The sequence below is a fragment of the Anomaloglossus baeobatrachus genome, chromosome 6 (genome assembly GCF_048569485.1).
Source record: "Anomaloglossus baeobatrachus isolate aAnoBae1 chromosome 6, aAnoBae1.hap1, whole genome shotgun sequence".
Taxonomy (NCBI): Eukaryota; Metazoa; Chordata; class Amphibia; order Anura; family Aromobatidae; genus Anomaloglossus; species Anomaloglossus baeobatrachus.
This window is the reverse complement of record NC_134358.1, coordinates 380,772,816-380,798,321: the sequence shown is the minus strand read 5'-3', so window position 1 is coordinate 380,798,321 and position 25,506 is coordinate 380,772,816. Positions and strand designations below refer to the sequence as shown.

Sequence of the window (25,506 nt, the reverse complement as noted above, 5' to 3'; positions counted from 1 at the left end):
CATTCTGAGAAAAAAGGAATTTACTGGAGAGCTTGGGAACTCAAAAAGGCCTGGTCGTCCACGGATGACAACAGTGGTGGATGATTGCTGCATACTTTCTTTGGTGAAGAAGAACCCGTTCACAACATCAACTGAAGTCCAGAACACTCTCAGTGAAGTAGGTGTATCTGTCTCTAAGTCAACAGTAAAGAGAAGACTCCATGAAAGTAAATACAAAGGGTTCACATCTAGATGCAAACCATTCATCAATTCCAAAAATAGACAGGCCAGAGTTAAATTTGCTGAAAAACACCTCATGAAGCCAGCTCAGTTCTGGAAAAGTATTCTATGGACAGATGAGACAAAGATCAACCTGTACCAGAATGATGGGAAGAAAAAAGTTTGGAGAAGAAAGGGAACGGCACATGATCCAAGGCACACCACATCCTCTGTAAAACATGGTGGAGGCAACGTGATGGCATGGGCATGCATGGCTTTCAATGGCACTGGGTCATTTGTGTTTATTGATGACATAACAGCAGACAAGAGTAGCCGGATGAATTCTGAAGTGTACCGGGATATACTTTCAGCCCAGATTCAGCCAAATGCCGCAAAGTTGATCGGACGGCGCTTCATAGTACAGATGGACAATGACCCCAAGCATACAGCCAAAGCTACCCAGGAGTTCATAAGTGCAAAAAAGTGGAACATTCTGCAATGGCCAAGTCAATCACGAGATCTTAACCCAATTGAGCATGCATTTCACTTGCTCAAATCCAGACTTAAGACGGAAAGACCCACAAACAAGCAAGACCTGAAGGCTGCGGCTGTAAAGGTCTGGCAAAGCATTAAGAAGGCGGAAACCCAGCGTTTGGTGATGTCCATGGGTTCCAGACTTAAGGCAGTGATTGCCTCCAAAGGATTCGCAACAAAATATAGAAAATAAAAATATTTTGTTTGGGTTTGGTTTATTTGTCCAATTACTTTTGACCTCCTAAAATGTGGAGTGTTTGTAAAGAAATGTGTACAATTCCTACAATTTCTATCAGATATTTTTGTTCAAACCTTCAAATTAAACGTTACAATCTGCACTTGAATTCTGTTGTAGAGGTTTCATTTCAAATCCAATGTGGTGGCATGCAGAGCCCAACTCGCGAAAATGTGTCACTGTCCAAATATTTCTGGACCTAACTGTACATGATAGATACTAGATAGATAGATACATGATAGATAAATAATAGATAGATAGATAGATACTGCATCTTTTTGTAGGTGAAGGAAAGAGATTCATTTGTTCCCATAAAACTACTATACTGTAAAGAAATGAGGGAAAAAAATACAAATATATAAAAAAATATTATTTATTTTCCCCTAATTGGATTCAAATCAGCAACTTTCAAACATGTGTCCAGCAGCCCTCCTAGCTGTTCTAGCTATTGAGCCACAAGGAATTCTGTCAGAGGGAAGATTAGATGAACCTACAATACAGCCTACGATTACACAGCAGATTACACAGGACACAGAACTCCATTGTACAGAGCAGCGTCTCTGTGTCAAGTGTTCTAGAGGGAGAGGAAATTGGATTTTTCTTCTTCTAATAAAATTAATAAAAATAATAATAAAAAAATTAGAATAATATCATTTTGATTGCACTTTTTATAAAATAATAAACATCACAAATCCGCAAATAACATGGACATATTTGGTGTCCCTGTAATCGGAACAACCCAAACAACACAGCAATCAGATTATTTATGGGGATCAGCAAATGGCGTAAAAAAAATGGCGCAATTTATTATTTTTCTTTACTAAAACCCATAATAAATGTAATAAAAATATATCCCGTGTTCACACGTAGTGTAAATGCTGCGTTTTTTCTGCAGGTGTCCGCACCACGAGCGCAATGACAATCTTCTCTGATTATTGCGTGTTTGCGGTATTTTTTATGCATTGTCCCCCATATTTGATACACGTTTGTTGCACATGTGAATCCTGAAGCTTATAAAGGAAAAAACACCAAAACCGCACAGTTTAGCAGTGTCTCTAGATGCACCAAGGGTGGAGCTTTCATGACATCTTATCCACTTTGCTTGGACTTTTAGTCTGTGTTCACATGTAGTGTAAATGCTGCATTTTTTTCTGCACAATAACAATCTTCTCTGATTATTGCGTATATGCGGTATTTTTTATGCATTGTCCTCCTAAGGGCACTTTCACACATCCGGCTTTCCGCCGCACACCAGTACAGTGTATACAGTACAGTGGCAGCGCGACATGCTCAGGTCACATGCTGTCATGTGACCGGAGCATGTGACCCGGAAGATACAGCGCTGCCACTGTACTGTATACATTGTACTGGCATGCGCCGGAACTGGCAAACCGGCGGAAAGCCGGATGTGTGAAAGCGCCCTTATTGGATACATGTTTGGTGCAGATGTAAGTCCTGAATCTTTTACAGAAAAAAACACTAAAACTGCACTGTTCAACTATGTATTTAGACCCAAAAGGGGCGGAGCTTTTGTGCTGCCCTCGTGCCAGCAGCTGGTGCTGCTCGGATCCGGATCTACGGTATGGCTCGAGGGGTTCTCCGGACCCAGGGGTCGCGCAGACACTTCGAATAAAAAGGGGACGTAATTGTACGGGATTTGTTGTAAACTGTCTGTGACGCCACCCACGGTGTGTGGTGAGATGTAGCACCACTGCTGCGGTTATGGGATACCCGGGGGAGATGTGTTGGAAGCTGGATGTTAACCCCTCCGTGGGTAGGGATGGATGCCCCGGGGCCCAGTGTTGTGCAGGGATGCAGGGATCAGCACACTGACAGTTCGGTTGTCCTGGTGCTGGACGAAGCTGTGCTGATGTGTGGAGTCAGTAAACACACAGTTCTTTTGGTAAACCAAGGTGATGGTGGCCGGCCTCCGCAGACAGGTGTATCAGGTCCCACACTCGGGCTAGTAGTTAATGCCTTTCTCCTCTGCACTTCGTGTTGCTCTAAGATAGACTTCCCGGTGTGTAACATGGGGAGTCCGCTCCCGGTCCTTTGGTTGGAAGCCGTGCCCGTCAGACGCTGACCCGTGGGATCTACCGGGCCCTTGCGGATGTGCTATCCCTCTCTGTGGGTGGTTGTATACTTTTCGGGACTTAGGTTGGGACAGGACCTAAAATCCTGCCCTCAATTGGTTAATTAGCTAGGCTGTTGGTGACGGTCCTGGCTTCAGGGTCCAAGTACCCCCTCTGTGCATGGTTTACGGGTCGGTTCTCCGGTGTCGGCACCGGCAGGCTACAACCCTGTCCCGGTCCACCTCGGATCTCCGGCAGCCGTCTTCCCGTCTCCTGCTGGCACTGGTTACAGTCTGCCACCTAGCCACTGCACCAGGGCTCCAACCCCGGCGCAGCTGTCAACTTCAGACTTCACACTACAACCTCTCAACTCCACTCTCTAACTTCAACTGAGTGTTTTCCCACCCCGGGCTCTCCAGACCCCTAGGTGGGCGTTCTCCATCCGCCTGGTCTCGCCCACTGGTGTATCTGTCCTTCCCTGGGGGGGTGACTAGGATTTCAGGTTGGCTGGTTTAACCCTGTGTGGAAAGGTATTGTGCGGGGGCCTATCTGTGTGACTACCTGTTTTTTGCCAGGGCGTCACACTTTCATGGCATCTCATCCACTTTGCGTGGACAATTAGGCTATGTGCGCACGTTGCGTATTTGCATGCAGTTACGCTGCGATCTGCACCGCAGCGTAACTGCATGCGTCCTGCATCCCCAGCATAATCTATGAAGATTATGCAGGAGACGTGCGCACGTGGCGTATTAGAGCGCAGGGCTTCAGCTGCTGCCCGAAGCGTGCGTTCTAAGAAGTGACATGTCACTTACTCCGTGCGTTCTGCATGCATCCCCCGCTCTGTCTATGGGAGGGGCTGCACTCAGAGCGCATTAAAATCGTCTTTTTTTTTTCCATTACGGACTCTTTCTGCAGTGATTTGAAGCGCACGTTTGCTGTTCAAATCGCTGCAGAAATTTCTGCAGGGACAGAACACTACGTGCGCAAATAGCCTTTGTCCGTGTTCACATGTAGTGTAAATGCTGCATAATTTTCTGCTGCTTTTTTTGCACATATATTCTGCTGTGTTTAATTGTACAAGCAAAGTGGATGAGATTCCATGAAAAGATGCTGATGAACTCTGCGGTTTTGGTGCTGTTTTTTCTCTAGAGGTTTCTATGTGGATTGTGGAGCTTAAAAAAATGCATGGAAAAAAACTTTTCTGTATTATAAAACCACTTAAAAACGCAGATTCACCTCTGAACCAAAAACGCATTAAATAATGGAGAAAAGCATAAAAAATGCAGCAACAATGGAAAGATTGTTATTGTGTAGTTTGGTGCAGACAGCGGCAGAAACAAAAAACAAGGAATTATGCAACGTGTGAACACGGCACAAATAAACAACATGTCATATAGTGACACTTATATAAATATAAGAAAATTCTGGCTGCTATGACTATAAATGAACAGTCCAGGGCATCTGCTGAATGACCCTTACTGCCAAATGGGTGCGGCTAGGGGCGTGGTCAAAATTTGCCGCGGTGCGCAGACTTTGTCCCTCTTTCCTGTCTTCAAAAGTTTGGAGGTATGATATTCTACAGATCTAGCAATTCTCTGAATGCTGAGCTCTGTATAACCCTCCACCATGTATTGGCATCCTTCTGTGTACACTATGTGTAGGCAGAAAGCTGCCAATCAGTAGTAGGGCGCGGGCTTTGACAAAGTTCATGAATGTAGGGAACAACATGGCAGAAGATTTTCTAGTCCACTAGCTGATAAACAGTGAGTTTCTAAAAAAAACAAAACAGAAAACAGCCCAATAAGTGATACAGTTCATTGAAAAAGTATAAATAGCCTGTTAACTTTCCCCCATTTTTTCACAATACAACCACAAACTTTAATATAATTTATTGGGATTTTATGTGATACTGTACCAACGCAAAGTAGCAAGTGTTTGTGAAGTTTAAAGGAAATAATACATGGTTTTCAAAATATTTGCAAAATATTAATCTGAAAATTGTGAAATAAATTAGTATTCAGCACCCTCTAGCTGAATAAAATTAAAAACTTGTATTTTTTAAAAATATCTGCAGCCACTGGCCACTGACACTGTATGGAATGACCCTGAGCTTAGGAGTAATTTCTATCAGGGTTTGTCAGGTAGGCTTAAGGACTCTCTGGTGCAATATGCCACCCTGGAGTCTCTGGAGGCCACCATGGCCCTCGCTATCAGAGTGGATAGATGCCTCAGTCCTATCTGCGCATGTGACCCCTCCATGGCCATTTTCTTGAAGTAGATCTCGTCAACTGCAGAAGCCTGCAAAGCAGCCTGCAGTGCGTCATGACACCCCATGAGCCCACAGTATCACTGACCTCGCACCACCACTGCCGCTCCGGTAAACCATATGTGGTTTGTAAGTTGCATCCCCATTTTTCCCGCAGTTTTGGGGGAAAAAAAGTGCGTCTTACAAACGAGAAAGTACGGTATTATTTTTAATTAAAGATTTGTCTGTGAGCCAGATACAGCCATCAAACGAGCCACATCTTGCTCGCAAGCCATAGGTTCCTGACCCCCTGGTTTAGTTTAGATCAAAGCATATTCTTTGTTTGAATGGCCCAGTCAAAGTCTAGATCTAAATCCCATTGAGCATCTATGGCAAGACATGAAGACCTGTTCACAGACGTTCTCCATGCAATATTATTGAGCTAGATCTATTTTCAAAGAACATTCACCAAAAAAAGATGTGAAAAGTTTGTAGACACATACCCCAAAATACTTACAGCAGTAATTGCAGAAAAAGGTGGTCCTATAAAGTATTGACTCAGTGAGGTTGTATAAAAATGTACATCCCAATTTTCAGATTTATATTTTTAAAATATTTCGAAAACCATCTATCATTTCCTTTACACTTTACAAACACTTGCTACTTAGTATTGGCATATAATAATAATATATATATAGCGCCAACATATTCCGCATCACTTTACAATTCCAGTGGGACACATGCAGACGCTATAAGACATTACAGGATTATGTATATATATGTGTATATATGTAATATATATATATATATATATATATATATATAAAAAAATCCTGTAATGTATATATATATATATATATATATATAGGTGACTTGCCCACCTCAGGGCCTTAGGTGACTCGGTGTAGTCAGCGGTGGCGGGGCCCGACTCCATGACCCTGGTGGAGTCAGTTAATGTGGCGATATTGGGGAGGTGATGATAATGTTTATTTAAGATTCGTGACGCCACCTGTGGTATTTTGCAGCTATGGAGCCGCAGCTGCTGGAAGGGACCTCCGGGGCTGATGTTATGGCAGCTGAGGTGTTTCCTGCTCCCACAGGTAGAGCGGGTACCCCAAGGCAACCTTTGGTGCTTGGTAAAGTCTATGGTGTTTGGGGACGAGGTGCAGGGCCGACAGGGCAGTAGAAAGGAATAGACACAGACAGTAATTTCTTTTACCTTCTCCTTTACTTGTCCTTAACAACCAGTAAAGTCCTGGGAGCCTGTTACAGGCGGTAATGGCGGTCCGGTAGCCTGGAAGTAGTCAGGGAACTCACACTGACCAGGTGAGTAATGAGGTCTACTCCCTATGCTTTGCCTGGGTAAATGGGGTCCCACTCTTTCAGTAATGCTGAGACCCGTTCTGTTGTTCTTTGAGGTAATTTATTACCTCCTCTGTATGGTGGGCTGCGTGGACTGTCAAAGGTGCCATTCTTTCTATCTGGGCTCCTAGTCCTGGCTTTACAGCTGCACCTCCGGGTGTGGGGTGGACAGAGACTTGCAGTCCTCTCGTCCTCCAGATGCTACCACCATTACTCGAGTACTCGAGTGGCCCTGAACTCCGGTATTCAGTTTTACAGCGATGACGTCGGGGCGAGCTGGCTGCACTCCCCTCCCCAAGGTCCTTCTCATCTTTTGCCTCTCTGTTGATTGTGTTTTCCTGGGCCGAGCGATCTCGCTCAGCTCCCAGCTCACACACCACACTACTCGAGTTGCTTTCTCTCTGAACTCCCCTCACAGACTAACTCCTCCCCCAGGTCAGAGCTGAAGGAATCTCCCTGCAATTCCAGGTTTAGAGCTCCCTCTGCTGGCTCGGGGGAGAAACTGTGTTGAATGATGGTACTTACTGGCAAATGGATTTCCCCAACTACCTCCAGGCTCAGCATTAACCCTTTTGAGGAGGGCAACACTGCTGTGGCAACCAGACCGCTGGGGCGCCACACTCCCCCTTAGTAAAAATCAGTACTCCTGGACTGAGGAAACATAAACAAAACATATTATAACTTTTCATCCCTTTTAGCAGGCAACATCACTTGAACGTTACAGACTTAAATGACAATAATACAATACTGTTTACAATTATTATGAGTCCAATGTGGCCCCCTGCCGGGTGTCCATTACACTGCTCTAGATGTAAGTAACAGTCCATGGGGGACCCGCCTCAAGAAAAAGCGGAGAATGCACAAATTAGATGACCAGTGGGAAACTGAACCCTACACAATTATTGTCTTGCTGAAGTGATAATTTTGTTGCAGCAGGTGGCTGAAACTGCCAGCTCCGGGCAGCAGCGTGCCCTAAAGAGGGAGATCAGAGCCCTGATGAGGAGGCAGCAGGTAGAGCTGGCCGGAGGTGAAGTTGGCAGTGTGAGGGTAAGTGACCACTTCCCCATCGTAATACCCCCGAGAAGTGAGATGTTGATATGGTGTCGGGCAGCAATAGGCCTGGAGTCCTGATAGCCAAGGGGGAAGTGTGGCATTGTGAGCGGCATAACGGACGCTACAGCGGGAGCTGGGGCGACGGCAACTGGGATCACATTGGCCGGTGCCGCAGCGTCCTGGGCTACAGCAGCCACCTGTTCCTCCCCTGCGACAGACATTCTTCTTCCCCCTTAGTGAACCTTACCAGGCTCCGCTTCTTGTTACACCCCTCTTCCGGGTAGCGCAGGGTTAACAAACCTTTGCTCTGATGGCGGGCTTTCCTCGCGCTCTTTTTCTGGCACGCCCCCTTTCTTCTTGCGCCCGGCAGTTTTAATGGCGGCGGCAGTCTTTCCACACAAGTCAAACACAGTCTATTAAACACAGTTCTTTAAGGCACACGTCACCTGTGTTAACGGGTCTTGTTCATATCCTGTTCGTGACGCCAAAAGGTGACTTGACCACCCCAGGGCCTTAGGTGACTCGGTGTCTGGCCGGACTAGTCCAGGGTAGTCAGCGGTGGCGGGGCCCGACTCCGTGACCCTGGTGGAGTCAGTTAATGTGGCGATATTGGGGAGGTGATGATAATGTTTATTTAAGATTCGTGACGCCACCTGTGGTATTTTGCAGCTATGGAGCCGCAGCTGCTGGAAGGGACCTCCGGGTCTGATGTTATGGCAGCTGACGTGTTTCTTGCTCTCCACAGGTAGAGCGGGTACCCCAAGGCAACCTTTGGTGCTTGGTAAAGTCTATGGTGTTTGGGGACGAGGTGCAGGGCCGACAGGGCAGTAGAAAGGAATAGACACAGACAGTAATTTCTTTTACCTTCTCCTTTACTTGTCCTTAACAACCAGTGAAGTCCTGGGAGCCTGTTACAGGTGGTAATGGCGGTCCGGTAGCCTGGAAGCAGTCAGGGAACTCACACTGATCAGGTGAGTAATGAGGTCTACTCCCTACGCTTTGCTTGGGTAAATGGGGTCCCACTGTTTCAGTAATGCTGAGACCCATTCTGTTGTTCTCTGAGGTAATTTATTACCTCCTCCGTATGGCGGGCGGCATGGACTGTTAAAGGTGCCGTTCTTGCTATCTGGGCTCCTAGTCCTGGCTCTACAGCTGCACCTCCGGGTGCGGGGTGGACAGAGACCTGCAGTCCTCTCGTCCTCCGGATGTGACTACCGGTACTCGAGTACTCGACTGACCCTGAACTCCGGTATTTAGTTTTTCAGTGATGACGTCGGGCCGAGCTGGCTGCGCTCCCCTCCCCAAGGTCCTTCTCCTCTTTTGCCTCTCTGTGGATTGTGTTTTCCTGGGCCGAGCAATCTCGCTCAGCTCCCAGCTCACTCACCACACTACTCGAGTTCCTTTCTCTCTGAACTCCCCTCACAGACTAACTAACTCCTCCCCCAGGTCAGATCTGAAGAAATCTCCCTGCAATTCCAGGTTTAGAGCTCCCTCTGCTGGCCCAGGGGAGAAACTGTGTTGAATGATGGTACTTACTGGCCAATGGATTTCCCCAACTACCTACAGGCTCAGCATTAACCCTTTTGAGGAGGGCAACACTGCTGTGGGAACCAGACCGCTGGGGCGCCACATATATATATATATATATATATATATATATATATATATATATATATATATATATATATATTACAGGGAAGTAAATTAGATCAAACAAACACAAAGAAATCCCCCTGAAACTTAGTGAAGCGTAGTGTGATAAACATTAAAAGTAACAATCCCCATAGTCAAATATATATTAACGGGTGATAAACTCATAAATAGAGAGATCGGGCAATTAGCCTTAGCGACTCCCTAGCTAGATGTGGAGGTCGGCACCCTATATATAGTGTGACGCCCTGGCAAAACCAGGTTGTCACAGAGACTGCACAAATCTTCCAGGTGCAGGACTCCATCCTCCTTGGCATACCAACACAACCCCACACACAGGTACAAACACCAGCCACAAAGCCTAGTCACCCCCCCAGTACAATAGGGACACACCAGTGGACGGGGCCAGGCAGATGGTGACGCCCACCTAGGGGTCCTAAGGTGTCAGGGGAGGGAACACAACAGAATAGTCTGGAGAGTGGAAGTGAGAGGAGTGAACTGGTAGTCGGGGGTTGTAGCTCTCGGACTACCGGACTACCTGAGCTGACTAGGTGGCAGACAGCAGAACAGGGCCACAGGCGATGGAGATCCGGTTGCGGGAAATCTTAAGTGGACCGGGGCAGGGTTGTAGCCCACAGGTGCCGACAGCGGGAATCCGGTGCAAAGGCCGTGCACAGTTGGGGTGCCTGGACCCTAGGGCGAGGACAGCTTCAAGCCCCTTGTCAATTAGCTAGCAGGGGACAAGATTCCACGTCTTGTCCCACCAGAGAGCCTAGATAGAGCGAGACGGAAGCCCAACGCGGGTGATAGGGCGTTTGCAAGTGCCTACAAAAATCCCAAGGGTCAGTTCTCGCAGGCAACAGCTCCCACAGCAAAGACACCGGGAGCGGACTTTTCCTGTTTTATGTGGACTAGTCAACACACAAGATAAAAACACTGAAGTGCAGGAGGAAGGGCCCCTGTCCTGTCAACTGGTGTGTGGGACCTGAGCACACCCCTCCGGAGGCTACTGGTATCCGGCACTTGGTTTACTACTTGGACTCTGAGTGACTTATTTCTACACAGTGAGTACACCGGTGTCACCCGGTCCAGCCTGCAGACGGCGCACCAGCACTGCACTCCACCTACACCTGGGCCCCGGGACAACACCTCCCCTACCCATGGAGGGGATACCATCTTGCTGCCCCTCTCCATCAGCCCCGGGCGTCCCATACAAAGGCAGCGACGGTGTCACCAACAAATCACCGCAACCCACGGGTGGCATCACTGACAAACTCTTCCCCTGTAAATACCCCCTTTATATTGTTGTGGGCGACGGGCTGCTGCACGAGCCCCGGATCCGACTGCCACTCGAGCCACAGCCACGATCCCGGATCCAAGAGCCTCGAGTAGCTCCCCACTGGCCGTGGCCCGCGCCCCCGTCCCCGACACGTCACGGCGCCCCCACTCCTCGATGACTCTCCCTAGAGATTCCCTATACTAAACTCATCAATGCCAGTCTGCTATGCAGTGTCAAATGTAATCAGAGGATAATGGTAAATCCCCCACTTTTAGTAGAGAGCAAACTAGGGAGACTTAATAAACAATCCAATACACAGATAATGATAAATTTACCAGCAGCCTATAATCATGTAAATTAGACAGTGGTACGTAGAGGTCATACTCATGCATGTCAGGGAGCCTGTGCCACAAAAAAAGTATGGCCTCTTGTCAAAAGAACATAATACTTAGCTCACTTCTCCCCAGCTTAGTAGCCGCTAACTGACACGTTTTCCCCTTCTTGATGATGTAGGGGTTCATCAGGGGCATCCCAACAATGGGGTCCATAGAGCCTGTAGCAGTACAGATATTTATTTCCACATGGGCACAAATATATTCGAATTTAGTGTTCAAAAGAAGCAGCAAAGGAAACCAGTGATCCAGCTGGCATATGTAAGTACACGCTATATGCGAAAAGAACGTCACCGTCCATGTGGGCAGAGACTATTAAGCTGGGCAGAGCCTTCAGGTATTGTGTAATGATATGCATTATCTCCAGGGTCTGAATGATAAATTCCATCTATAAGAGTAGCCTCACTATTGGTGCAATGTGCTGCACGCTTATCTCAGTGCTCCAGTTCTTCGTGAATTAGTGCTCTGCAAATGTGCAATAATTTCTGTTGCGATTTGGGCTTTTTCTACAATTACCTAGTAGTACTTGAAGTGATTGTGGAGCCATATAGACCACATTCTGAACCGGAGGGATAAAATGTTCTAATCATGTGCAAAGAATACATTGTTGCACCTGAATGTTATTGTAGTACCTCTATATATGGTGCCTTCAAATATCATCTAATACTGTAAATACACTAATCATCTTAAATAACCTAGTTTTGCCCAAACGGGAGATAGTTCTACACTGGTGGTATAAATGTGGTTATATTTAATAGGAATTGCTCAGATAACCTCCATGAGAGATCGGTCTTTTCCCTAAGATCTGAGATAAATTTTTGTAAACCCTTCATTATCCAAAGACAAGATAGGTCAATTAACTCTACTGGTTGGGATGCCACATGCTGCCTAACATCCATTTCTTAACAGTCTCATACTTATCTTTTTTTTGTTTGCTTTTTTTGTGATGCTTGGATTTTAGAATTACTAAAAAACGTTATATTGGAACAGACCCATAATCATAGATCAGTAAAATGACTATGAAGGGTGAATTATTCTATATGGAGGACTATAGGGTGTGCTGTATGCTATATGGAGGACTATGGGGTGCATTATACTATATGGAGCACTATGGGGTACATTAAACTATATGGAAACTAGGGGATACATTATACTATATGGAGGAATAGGGGGGCGCTGTATGCTATATTGAGAACTATGGACTGCATTATACAATATGGAGGACTATGGAGGTGCATTATACTAAGTGGAGGGTAATGTATTGTGCATTATACTACCGTATATGGAAGAATATGAGGGATGCATGATACTATGTGGAAGAATGTGGGAACTGTTTGGAAGGCTATTGGTGGCCATGATACAGTGTGGAGAGGTGTGGGGGCCATTATACTGTATGTAGGCCAATAATACTGCATAGAGGGCTGTCTGGGGTCACAGATGGGAGATCATACTGTAATGGGGTCAGCATACTTTACCGGGGAAATTGAGGTGCAGTACAATAGGGTCATCATACTGTGTGTGTGTGTGTGTGTGTAAGGTCCTGTGGAGAAATTTCACTGTGGTTGTATCATGTAGTGTTTGCGGGCACTTTCTTGGCACATACTATATGGGTGCAGTGAAAGGAGAATCTAGGGGCTTTAATAGGAGAAAATTATCGTACTTTGCAAGAGCTGCAAAGTTGTGAGATATTCTATACTGTGATGCCTCCGAATATTATTATTTTATATTTTTGGAGAGGTAGGCCCAATTAGAAGTTCTATTATGGGGCCCCATGATATGTATGTATGCTCTTCATTCCTTCCCCATAATTATTTCTCAGCTTACGTCTTAAATATAGTTGAACAGCACTGATTCAATCTCTAAATTAACTGAATATAGTGGGCCATGTACATTCACCTTAAGGCTGCCGCCACACAGTCATTAATACAATTGAATCGCATGACACTTGGCTCCCGCTCTGCTGGAGTGTAAGCCGAGTGTCATGCGATTGTCATGCCACTGTGCTGCGATCCTGCGATCACAGGATAGCCATGGAGGAGGGGGCAGGCGCTGCGGAGGAGAGGGAAGGAGTAATCCCCCCCTTTCCTCCATTGTCAGCTGATGCGTATATCGCACTGCAGTGCGATGTTTCTCTCGCACCCATAGACTTGTATGGGTGCAAGTGAAAACCAATCGGATTCCACCTGCAGCATGCTGCTATTGTTTTCTCAGTCCAATTAGGGCTGAGAAAAAAAATCGCTCATGGAAAATAGAGTAACATGGGTGTGGGTGGAATGCGATTTTTTTTCGCATTCCACTCGCTTCGTTTTTCACGCAGTGTGTGCTTACTACTCAATGTTTCTATGTGATGGTGCAATACGTTAGCATTTGGGGACCCACTTTTAATCTTTATCTAAAACCAACTCTTGGCCCTCGATGCAAGTTAGAAACAACACACATATGAATGACCACATTGGTGGGGGTGTATGTGAGATTAAGGGCTGGAGAATCTATATAACAAGGCATAGCATGTAATCAAAGTTAAATAAGTAACTTTTTACGTGTGTAGCAGAATTGGAATTTACGTATTCATTCATTGCGGAGGGCTGTTGTATACTGTTTGTTTACAGACTTTAAAAATACATTTGTTCCCCTCTACTGACCTTCACATAGAGTTCAGTCCTTGAAGTAATTACATAATAAATATACTTTTTTTCCCAGAACACTGAAATTTGTATATTCGGTGTTTATTGATATTTTTAACTGTTTCTATTTTAACTTACCTGCAAAAGCTCATCCCTGTAGTTAATTCTTTTACTACACTGTTCAAGTTTTGTTTGGTAGACTTTCAGTTTCTAGTCAGGAAAAATAAAAAAATATACATATTATAGTTAATTAAAAAAATCTACTTATAACCATAAATACCATATTTGCGGATCAGTGCCAGAATATGGTCACTCTACCGCATACACAAACTCAATAGAGTATACAAACAGGACAAAAGGAGTTTATATGTGTTTTAATATTTCTTTATTTTCAATGAAAAAAGTGGTAGGACATGCATAGAAACAGCAATAAAACATAGATAGGGACATGGCTGTCTGAAAAAGCTAATGGTGTATGATAATATAGCACAAAAACATTCAATTGGCAGAGATGGTAAAAATAACAGTATATCACTCAGGCTTTAAATATAATATGTAAAATGAGCACATTTGGGGAATATGTCTCTGCATAGCTTCTCATACATACCAATTAGAAAGTGCCTAGTGCATATCAGGAATAGCAGGCATCAGTGTCCCAGAGGAGGAAAGTTCCACCAAGTCCTCCTCATTTCATCTTCATCATCATAGTAGGTGGCAGCAGATTTTTAAAACTAATGTTTAGATACATTTGTCCATTCATCCTTCCTTCAATATTATGAAGTTTGCCAGTGCAGTATGCTGAAAAATAGCCCCACACCATGATGTTCCCACCTCCAAACCTCACCGTTGGTAATGATATTTTGGGGGTGATTATACAAAGAGTTCATAATTGGTCTCATTTGACCAGACTATACTCTTCCAGTATTTCACAGGCTTCTCTAAATGTTCTTGAGTAAACTTTAAACCTACTTGAACATGCTCATTGTTCACCAATGAAGTGTCATGTGGCGTACGGGCATACAGGCCATGGATGTTGAGTGCATTACTTATTGTTTTCTTTTAAACAATTGTATTTGCTGACTCCAGGTCTTTCTGTAGCTTTCCACAGGTGATCCTCGGCTCTTGGATAACTCTTCTGATAATTCTTTTCAATCCGCTGTCTGAAATATTGCAGGGAGCACCTGGATGTGGCTGGCTCATGGTGAAATAATGTTCTTTCCACTTTCGGATTATGTCCACAACAGTGTTCACTGGAATCTTCAGTAGTTTAGATATTCTTTTGTAATCAATTCCAACAGTACATTTTGCAACAATAAGGTCGTGAAGGTCTTAAGACAGCTCACTGGTTTTACCTATTATGACATGTTTCATGTGTGGCATCTTGGTAATAAGGCACACATAAATATACACATACTTACATGCATACATACATACACAGAATTAAAATTAAAGATTTAGAAATATAAAACTGCTCAAATACCCCAATAAAAATACAGACAAAAAAACATTTTTTTGTTCAATGCAATTGCTTGGCAATGCCGTGGTTGTGATACATGGCTGAGACTGTGTTATGAATCCAGCATGTTAATAATGTAAAAGCATTAGATCATTTTTGTGGGGCAGAAGTCCTTTTATGTGCTGTGTTGGATACAAACATTTAACTTCCTAATATATAGTCGTTTAACGATTCAGGAAAGAATTGTGAGTGTTGAGGGGGTAAGTGGAAGACAATATTACATAGAGAATCTGTGTAACACCTTAAAGTGGTTGTTCTGTGAGAATAAAGCGGGCTTTACACGCTACGATATATCTAACGAGATGTCGGCGGGGTCACGTCGTAAGTGACGCACATCCAGCATCGTTAGTGATATCGTAGCGTGTGACAGCTATGCACGAGCAGAAATACTCACCTTCTCATTCATTGCTAACACGGCGCTCATTTTCTAAAAATCTCATGTCCTGTTGTTTATCGTACCCGGGGCAGCACACATCGCTCCATGTGACACCCCGGGAACGATGAACACAGCTTACCTGCGGCCTCCGGCAATGCTGAAGTAAGGAGGTGGGCGGGATGTTTACATCCCGCTCATCTCCGCCCCTCCGCTTCTATTAGCTGGCCGCTGTGTGACGTCGCTGTGACGCCAAACGTCCCTCCCCCTTCAGGAAGTGGATGTTCGCCGTCCACAGTGTGGTCGTTTGGAAGGTAAGTACGTGTGACAGGGGGGTTACAACATTGTGCGACACGGGCAACAAACTGCACGTGCCGCACAAACGATGGGGTGGGTGCGATTGCAAATGCGATCGCACAAAAAATTGTAACGTGTAAAGCAGGCTTTAGTTATCACTTATCCATGTTGATTGGTGGAAGTGCAACCACTGGGAACGGTAGAATTTGGCAGAATGGGGAACTTTTATAATTTGTATATGTAGAAGCATTGCACACGCATGACCGCAGCTCCATTTCCTATTCAGTAAGTTATTACTTATCTTATTGGTAGGTGATAATTTATTTTCAATGGACAACCCCTTTAATATTCATTACAAGGCATTGAATTGCACTGTAAGATTGTGGTTAGTACTTTCATGGTGGTATTATTATTATTATTATTATTATTTATTTATAGAGCACCATTAGTTCCATGGTGCTGTACATGAGAAGGGGGTTACATACAAAATACATATACAAGTTACAGTAGACAGACTAGTACTGAGGGAAGAGGGCCCTGCCCTTGCGGGCTTACATTCTATAGGATTATGGGGAGGAGACAGTAGGTGGGGTGTAGATGGGGTGGCAGCTCCGCACGGTGGTGGGGCGGCAGCTCCGCACGGTGGTGGGGCGGCAGCTCCGCACGGTGGTGGGGCGGCAGCTCCGCACGGTGGTGGGTTGGCAGCTCCGCACGGTGGTGAAGCAGTGAGGTCATTGAAGGTTATAGGCATTTCTGAACAGATGCATCTTTAGGTTCCATTTGAAGTTTGCAAGTGTAGTAGATAGTCTGACGTGTTGAGGCAGTGAGTTCCAGAAGACTGGGGATGTTCGGGAGAAGTCTTGGAGGTGATTGCATGAGGAGTGAATGAGAGAGGAGGAGAGAAGGAGATCTTGGGAGGACCGGAGATTACGTTTTGGAGTGTAGCGAGATATTAGTTCAGAGATATATGGAGGAGACAATTTGTGGATGGCTTTGTAAGTCAGTATTAGTAGTTTGAATTGGATACGATGGAAGATTGGGAGCCAGTGGAGGGACATGCAGAGAGGAGAAGCGGGGTGGTAGTGAGGCGAGAGGTGGATCAGTCGGGCAGCAGCATTAAGGATGGACTGAAGAGGGGCGAGCGTGTTAGCAGGGAGACCACATAGGAGGATGTTGCAGTAGTCGAGGCGGGAGATTATGAGAGCATGCACTAGCATTTTTGTAGATTGAGAATTGATGAAGGGGCGGATTCTGGAAATATTTTTGAGTTGAAGACGACAGGAGGTGGTGAGGGATTGAATGTGTGGTATGAAGGACAAGGCAGAGTCAAAGGTCACTCCGAGGCACCGAACTTTGGGTGCTGGGGAGAGCGTGATGTTATTTATTGTAATAGATAGATCAGGTAGAGAGTGTAGGTGAGATGGAGGAAAGATGATCAGCTCAGTTTTGGCCACATTGAGCTTTAGGAAGCGAGAGGAGAAGAAGGAAGATATAGCAGATAGGCACTCTGGGATTCTGGACAGCAGAGATATGACATCTGGACCAGAGAGGTAGATCTGAGTGTCATCGGCATATAAATGGTACTGGAAGCCATGGGACTTTATGAGTTGTCCCAGGCCAAATGTATAGATAGAAAAAAGTAATGGTCCCAGGACAGAGCCTTGAGGGACACCAACAGAGAGAGGACAGGATGAAGAGGTTGTGTGGGAGTGGGAGACACTAAAAGTGCAGTTGGAGAGGTATGAAGAGATCCAAGAGAGGGCGAGGTCTCTGACACCAAGGGAAGAGAGGATCTGTAGTAGGAGGGAGTGGTCAACAGTGTCAAAAGCTGAGGATAGGTCTAGAAGTAGGAGTATAGAGAAGTGGTTGTTAGCTTTGGCAGTAAGTAAGTCATTTGTGATTTTTGTCAGGGCAGTTTCAGTGGAATGATGTGGACGGAAGCCGGACTGTAGGTTGTCAAAGTGAGAGTTAGAGGAGAGGTGGGAGGAGAGTTCAGCATGGACGTGCTGTTCCAGGAGTTTTGAGGCGAATGGGAGTAGCGATATGGGGCGATAGCTGGCAGCAGAGGTTGGGTCGAGGGAAGGTTTCTTTAGGATGGGTGTGACTGTTGCATGTTTAAAGGCAGAACGGAAGGTACCAGTTGTTAAAGATAGGTTGAAGAGATGGGTTAAGGCTGGAATTAGGATAGTGGTGAGGTTGGGGAGGAGGTGGGTTGGGATGGGATCACGTGCACAGGTGGTGAGGTGCGCTTTTGAGAGAAGATGTGCAAGCTCTTCTTCGGTGATAGTAGAGAGGACGTTTATGGGGGAGGAGCAGTGGTCTGTTATATGAAGGGGTTGTGGTGGTTGAGCAGAAAAGACTTGTCTGGTTTGGTCGATCTTTTCTTTGAAATATGTGGCAAATTCTTCTGCGGAAATGAGGGAGGTTGGAGGGGGCAGTGGTGGGCAAAGGAGGGAGTTGAAGGTATTGAATAACTGTTTGGGGTTGTGTGTTAAAGAGGATATGAGGTTTCTGAAGTATTCCTGTTTAGCCGAGGTAAGGGCCAAGCAAAATGTGTGAATTGCATTTTTGCATGTGGTGAAGTGTTCCTGGGAGTGCGTTTTCTTCCAGCGCCGCTCTGCGGCCCTAGACACTTGCCGAAGCTTTTTAGTGAGGCTGTTGTGCCAGGGTTGTCTATTGATTTGTCTCACTCTTCCATGCACAAGAGGAGCAACTGAATCAATAGCTGATGTGAGAGTGGCGTTGTAGAAAGTGGTGGCACTGTTCGTGTCGTGCACTGAAGATATGGAGGACAGTGGTTGGATAGAGTCAGAAAGGGTGTGTATGTTGACGTGTGCGAGGTTTCTGCGAGGGTGTGATACGTGCTGGGCAGGAGGGGCAGGTCAGGAGGACAGAGCAGAGAAGGTCAATAGATGGTGGTCAGATAAAGGGAGAGGGGAGGTAGTGAGGTTAGATAGAGAGCAGAGACGGGTGAAGATAAGGTCTAATGTGTGTCCATCTTTATGGGTGGCAGAGGTGGACCACTGAGGTAGACCAAAAGATGAAGCAAGGGAGAGGAGTTTGGAGGCTGCTGACTGGCGGGTGTCAGTGGGGATGTTGAAGTCACCCATGATGATAGTGGGAATGTCAGCAGAGAGAAAGTGTAGAAGCCAGGCAGAGAACTGGTCGATAAAGGAAGTGGTAGGGCCTGGGGGTCTGTATATGATGGCCACTTGGAGGTTGGAAGGAGAATAGATGCGGACAGAGTGCACTTCAAAGGAAGGCAGGACAAGGGAGGGTAGAGGTGGGATTGGATTAAAGCTGCAGTTGTTAGAAAGAAGGAGGCCCACTCCTCCACCTTGTCTATTGCCAGGGCGAGGATTGTGGGTGAAGTGAAGGCCACCGTAGCATAGCGCAGCAGGGGAGGCAGTGTTGGATGGTAATGGACTGTGGCTGGCTTAAGATAAAATCCTTCATACGTCTGTTATGTTATTCTGTTTTGAGAAATGGTACAATAATAACCTATGTAAAAATAATGATACAGCGTTATCGTGAAAATATCTTTGTTTGTCAATACCTTTAAGTTGATTTTATTTTCTGCTTGATTCTGTATTAACTTTTCTTCCATTTCTTCAATGACATCTTTTAAATTATTGACTTGATATTCAAGGTTCCTTTTCTCATTATTGAGCTGTGTGAGAGATGAAAGGGAATTTCTATATTTGTCCTCTACTTCATCCAAGGATTCCTAAAAAGAAACTATTAAACATTAGTCACTTGAAGCTAGTACTAAAACTACACCAGTTTTGGGTTTATTTGAAGTCAGTGATTTGCAATTTCATAGCCTTACTAGTCCTGCTTAACTTAAAAGGAATGTAAAACCCACAAAAACCATATCTTACCCTTAGTTTGTTCAGCGGTGCATCCGGATATAATATCTGTCTTCTGGCATCTCTCATTCCTCTCCAACTCCATGGAGAATGGAAATTTTTCTTCATATCTGAGCACTGCATTACAAAGGAAGAAGGATTCAGATAAACACAGAATGTGACTAACATCTCATATCTACCAAGACATAATAAATCATTATGTGCAGAATGCGTTCCTTCAGTGTTTATTTCCATGTTACATTCAGTTACATTGTCCTCAGCATTGTATCACTTGAGAACAATATCACTTTCAGTGCTCAGCCACTCCGCACCCTTGAAAAAAAGAATTCAACCTTGGCTGCATTATTTCAGTGCATTTTATTAGTTTGCCATATTAACAAGTCAATGAACCATATTTACCTGTTAATCGGGAAAACAGCAAGGTAAAGAAAAGTAAAATGTAACAACTAATGGACAGAGAGTTGTCTGAAAGATGGGATTAAAGAAATGATATAATACAATACTTTTTGGTTGTCTTTCGGTATCATTGCGGGTCCAACATGTTGTGAATTCGAAACCATTAACATACCGTATTTTTCGGTTTATAATACGCACCCCAAATTTAGAGGTAGAAAAAAGGAAAAAATAATTTTTAATGTCAATATGAAGGTTTGTTTTATAATCCTAGTGCATCTTAATCCTAATGCTTACCAGGGGGAGCAGCAGTGGTGGAGTGGCTCAGGAAGGTCACAGGAGTCAGAGCGATGCTGCGGACTCAGAGGAGGGGGTGTTGCGGCTCAGGAGGGTCGTTGATACTGCAGGCTCAGTGGTGTCGCGGTGGCGGACACCATTGATCTGCCTGCGGCCTGTGGGGGTGTTGCGGCGGCGGTGGGCGCCATTGATCTGAGTGCAGACTCCATTGAATCCCTCGCAGTTGACGAGATGGACTTTAAGAAAATGGCTACAAAGGTGACCATAGGACTACGTGGCCATTTTCTTGAAGTCCATCTCATCAATCTGTGCATGTGCCGCCTCCACACCCATTTTTTTGAAGTCCATCGTGTTAACCGCAAGTGATTCAATGGAGCCCGCAGTCAGCTCAATGCACCTGCTGCCGAGATAACCCATCCTGACCCTCCTGAGTCGCTCCACTGCGGTGACACTCCCGCAGCCTGTTGACAGATCAATGACTTCCACTGCCGCAACACTACTGAGCCTGTTCTGTGACCCTTCTGAGCCGCTCCACTGCTCCTCATATGTCCCCACTCCACCACCGCCGCCCTGGTAAGCCATATCCATTTTGTAAGATGCACTCCCATTTTCCCCAAAAGGTTTGGGGAAAAAAGTGCATCTTACAATTTGAAAAATATGGTATGTCTCAGTCAAATTAGACTGTTCTACAAATTTTCAAAGATTGTCAGGTTCAGTTATGAAATGAGCCATTTCTTAATGATTTTCATCTCCTGAATTTAAATCTGACAATGAAAATTTTAGCTGTCTCTTGTTTCTATGATATCAGTTTTCCTTTTACTGCTACATACTGTATATGGCCTCTTTCACACGTCCGTTAAAAACACGCACGTTTTGCACGGACGTGCAATAATACACGAAGAGCAGGAACATTCTGCTCACCTGTTTCGGTCGCTGCTGTCCATGGTGCTGATGTCTTCCACTCTGCGGTCTCCGGCCCCGCTAACTCCCTGCTGCTGCTGCTTCTGGCCCGAAGTACAGTGAATATGCGATGAGTATAATGAACGGGGGTCGGATGCAAGTGACAGCAGCGGCAGAGACAGTAGAGCTGGAGAAGGTAAGTATAGAAATTCATTTTATTATTTCACAGAAACGTGGTTTTCTCCGGTACGTGTCACACTGATGTCACACAGAGCACATCCGTGCGGTCCGTGTAACACTCGTGCTGCCGGAGAAAAATGAACATGTCTATGTGTGGAGCACACGGACATGTAGCGCCCCCACGGGGCAGGCGCGTTTAACCTACTCGTCGCCAGGCCGTCGATTGCCGTCGTCACGGGCGGCCTAACCCGGCTCCGTTGCCCCGAGGCATACAGAAGATGGCTGGGGAGATATGTTGGGGATAATTGTGAGGTGTTTGTCGTGATGCCACCTGTGGTATGTGGCCAGGGAGTGGGCCGCCGCTGCTGTCGCCGTCCTCCGGGGCAGATGGTGGTAGCAGCTGGAGATGTTATCGCTCTTCACAGGTAGAGTGGGTCCCGGGAAGGATGATGAGGAGAGTAGTAATGGCGGCGGGGAGCGGCAGTGCGGGTAATAAAGAGTCAGAGTCTATAGCTGTGGTTCCAGTTTGTTTACTCATTTTTGTACGATGCCGCTCACCCAGATAATACCGGTCACTTGCTATAATGGGCTCCGTCGAACCCAAATCCCTTTTTAAGTCAGCCCGGTTTGGTGTTCGGTGGGTTTCTCCTTGTAACGCCTGTCTGTGGATCCCCTGGCTTGAAGCTATGAGAGGACCCGGGGTTTCAAGATATGTACTCTTGTCCCTATCTGCAGGTGCTGCGGTTCCGATGTGGGGTCTGGCTTGAAGCAAGGCCCTGGATCCTATATGGCACTGTGCTGTCGGGCGCTGTGTGGTCAGTGAAGCTTGAAACTTTCCCTGTCCAGGCAGATTCTGGAAAACCAACGTGAAGCATGATCTTCCCTAGGGTCCTGCCGCCCTCTGTGGCGTCAGTTCCGTGGGGAGCAGAGATCCCTCTCCCACGGCGACTGTTGTGAACTTCAAAGCCTTCCCACCGGAGCACCTGTAGATGCGACTGCTCCGCTGCTCTACTGCTGTTAAAGTCTTTCACTGTTGTGTTGGCTCCTGACTACCACTGCTGACTCTACCTCCCCCCTCCCAGTTTCTAGGCTAGTGGGACTGGGGCCCCTGTTGAGGGCATCCTGTAAATGCCTCTCTCTTGGCGACCCCATTATCACCCTACCCTAGCCCAGTCCCCAGTAGAAACAGGGCAACCTGGTGTGTATTTGACTGACCTCCTCAGGAACTGGGTTTAGCATTACACCCAATGTTGGGTGCAATACTCTGGCGACTGAAGCCTCAGGGGCGCCACAGACACAAGTATGCTCCACATGGACAAACGGTTCATGTGATAGCACGCACGTGTGCACAGACCCATTGATTTTCATGGGTCTATGTGTGCCCGTGTCTCCGGTACATGTGAAAATGGACGTCACACGTACTGGAGACATGGATGTGTGAAGGGGGCCTACATAAAAGCTTCAGTACTTACAAATATTAATATTTTTGCAAATAAAAAGTGAATATTTTATGCCATTTTTCTAATATTTATTTAGAGGAAACTTGGCAACAATTCAAATAACTAAAGACCATCTAAACACTAATGTGAATTATAAGCAGTTACAGAAATTGCACTACAAAATTTAGTTCTCATTCAGTGACAGCTCTTTTGCTTATCTCTTGTTCTTCTGCATCCGATCATCTCTTACAATTGTCTAACAGTAATCTGCAAATATTGATGGATTCCATTTTTGTTGATATCTTTTCTCCATAGCTGCCATATTTTGTTGAAATCTATTACCACGGTCATCACTTACTGGTCCACAGTTTGGTGGAAATAAGCTTAGAAGCGAACGTAAGAAATGAATGTTTAGGGACATGTTACTGCTAAGATCCTTATATAATTTTCCACCAACTCTTCAAAATTATCTGCTCGTCAGTTTCCCAAAAAATTAGTCACCACTAATGTGAATGCTCCCCATGCAGCCTTTTACTTGCCCTGCAACAAATGGAGAAACTCCTCCTCTTGAAGAAATGTACGAATCTGAGGTCCAATAAAGACTTCTTCCTTTATCTTTGCTTGTATCAATGAGATACTTGAATGCTTTTGCATTTTTATCCATTGTCTTTACAAAGTTCTTCATTAGGCCCAACATGATATACAATATTGATAACAAAATCTTTTGAGGGTTAGCAAGTGCTGGATGCAGGACATTTATTCCCTGACTGAAGTGAATGTCGAAGAGGCTAGTCTCTTATAGTGGTTATATTCTCTTGCACGACTATCCCACTCACATAGAATGCAGCAATACTTTGTGTATCCAGTTAAAGGGGAATTATCACACTCACCCCCCCCCCCGCGACACCCACGCTACAGCAGGTGTCACCAAGGTGACTTCAGGGGTTCATTAGCATTCATTGGGAACTCTGATGAGTCCCCAATGCTGTCCCCACAGTGCTCCAGCTTCTAGGTCCTCACTGCACACACACATACATAGCACACACATGTATAAACTGAGCACATATACACACATATGTATACACACTTAGAAGACACACATGGATACACTGAGCACATACACACATATTGCGCACATGCATGTATACACTGAACATGCGCACGCGCGCGCACACACACACACACAGACACACGCGCGCACACACACACACACACACACACAAACCCTGGTGGATACTCAACGGTCCCCAGCGATGTGGTCCCCAGCACTGAAGTCCCCAGCGCTGCTCTGACTTCCAGCTCTTCAGTGGAGTGAATATTCAATGACTATAATGAGTGGGGGTCAGAAGCGGGAGGCAGCAGAGCCGGAGACAGCATCGCTGGATACAGGTAAATCTAGAAAATCTTTTTATTTAAAAGACTCGTATTTTCTCCGGTACGTGTCACACTGATATCACACGGATCACCTCAGTGTGCGAGCCATGTGAGACCCATGCTACCGGAGAAAAAACGGAAATGTCTCTGTGTGTGCGTGCAAGGCCACAAGGGGTCACACAGTCCATGTGAAAACACTGCCATGTGAGTACCAGTATAGAATAACATGGGTACGTGTGGCATCCGTGTTAAAAACGGATGTCACACGTACCTGAAACACGGACATCTGAAACCAGCTTTTTGTGGAGTTTTGTGACAAGTTTTTGGTCAGAGTCTCCCTTTACCTTGTGAAACTCTGCTGATTAAATGGATTTACTTTCCTTTGGGGAAGAGAGGGTTAATGTCAGTTTTACCTTCCTGCAGCTCCTGACTCCTGGTCAGGTGTTTCCTGTTGGGACCACGCTCAGGTCCTATATACCTTCTACTTCCACCAGAGGGTGCCGATAATCTTCATTCACTGGAAGCTTGGCCAGGAGGAGATAGGAGCTGGAGAAACCTGTGACTTTCTGTTATGCTCACCGTGCGAGCCGTGGTGTAAGGGTGGAAACACATCTATGTGAGTAAAATCGGTCCGACTGGGCTGAAAAAAACTCGGCTGATTTTAGTTCACGTTAGGTGCGAGTGCAACGCAAGTGCGATGCTATTTCTGAATAAATTAATGATTTTACTAGCGTGTGTAATGCGTGTGTAATGCGTGTGTAATGCGTATTTTTTACTATGTCATCTGCCATTCAGCGCTGCTACATGGCCGCTGACAGCAGACACAGACAGCCATGTAGCAGAGCTGAATGGCAGATGACAGCAGACACAGACAGAGCCGCACAATCAGAATGAACTCAGGTGAACTTAACCCGACTTCATTGTCATGCTGCGGCTCTGTCTGTGCCGCGTCCTTATTAGCGGTCACCAGTGAAGGGCTCACCGGTGACCACTAATCCCCCGAGTGACTGAAGTTAGCTGCCCTCTCTCATACTCACCGATCCCCGGCGCGGCGCTGCACGGCATTCACACTGCTCCGGCGGCTTTTACTATTTTGAAAAAGCCGGCCGATCATTAAACAATCTCGTATTCCCTGCTTTCCCCTCCCACAGGCGCCTATGATTGGTTGCAGTGAGACACGCCCCCACGCTGAGTGACAGGTGTCACACTGCACCCAATCACAGC

At 45.8% G+C, this 25,506-nt stretch overlaps 1 protein-coding gene across 1 annotated transcript in view; it reads right to left on the bottom strand.

Annotated features, from left to right (window-relative positions):
* Nucleotides 1-21,333, bottom strand: part of LOC142243930 (leucine-rich repeat flightless-interacting protein 2-like) — a 63,821-nt gene extending 42,488 nt beyond the window's left edge. Inside the window, exons 1-4 of the mRNA XM_075316123.1 lie at nucleotides 21,311-21,333; nucleotides 19,712-19,874; nucleotides 19,387-19,557; nucleotides 13,783-13,854 (exon numbers count right to left, since the gene is read on the bottom strand). Of these exons, the coding sequence (XP_075172238.1) occupies nucleotides 13,783-13,854; nucleotides 19,387-19,557; nucleotides 19,712-19,874; nucleotides 21,311-21,333 (429 nt within the window). The remainder of the gene's footprint in view (nucleotides 1-13,782; nucleotides 13,855-19,386; nucleotides 19,558-19,711; nucleotides 19,875-21,310) is intronic.
* Between the last annotated feature and the right edge of the window lie 4,173 nt (nucleotides 21,334-25,506).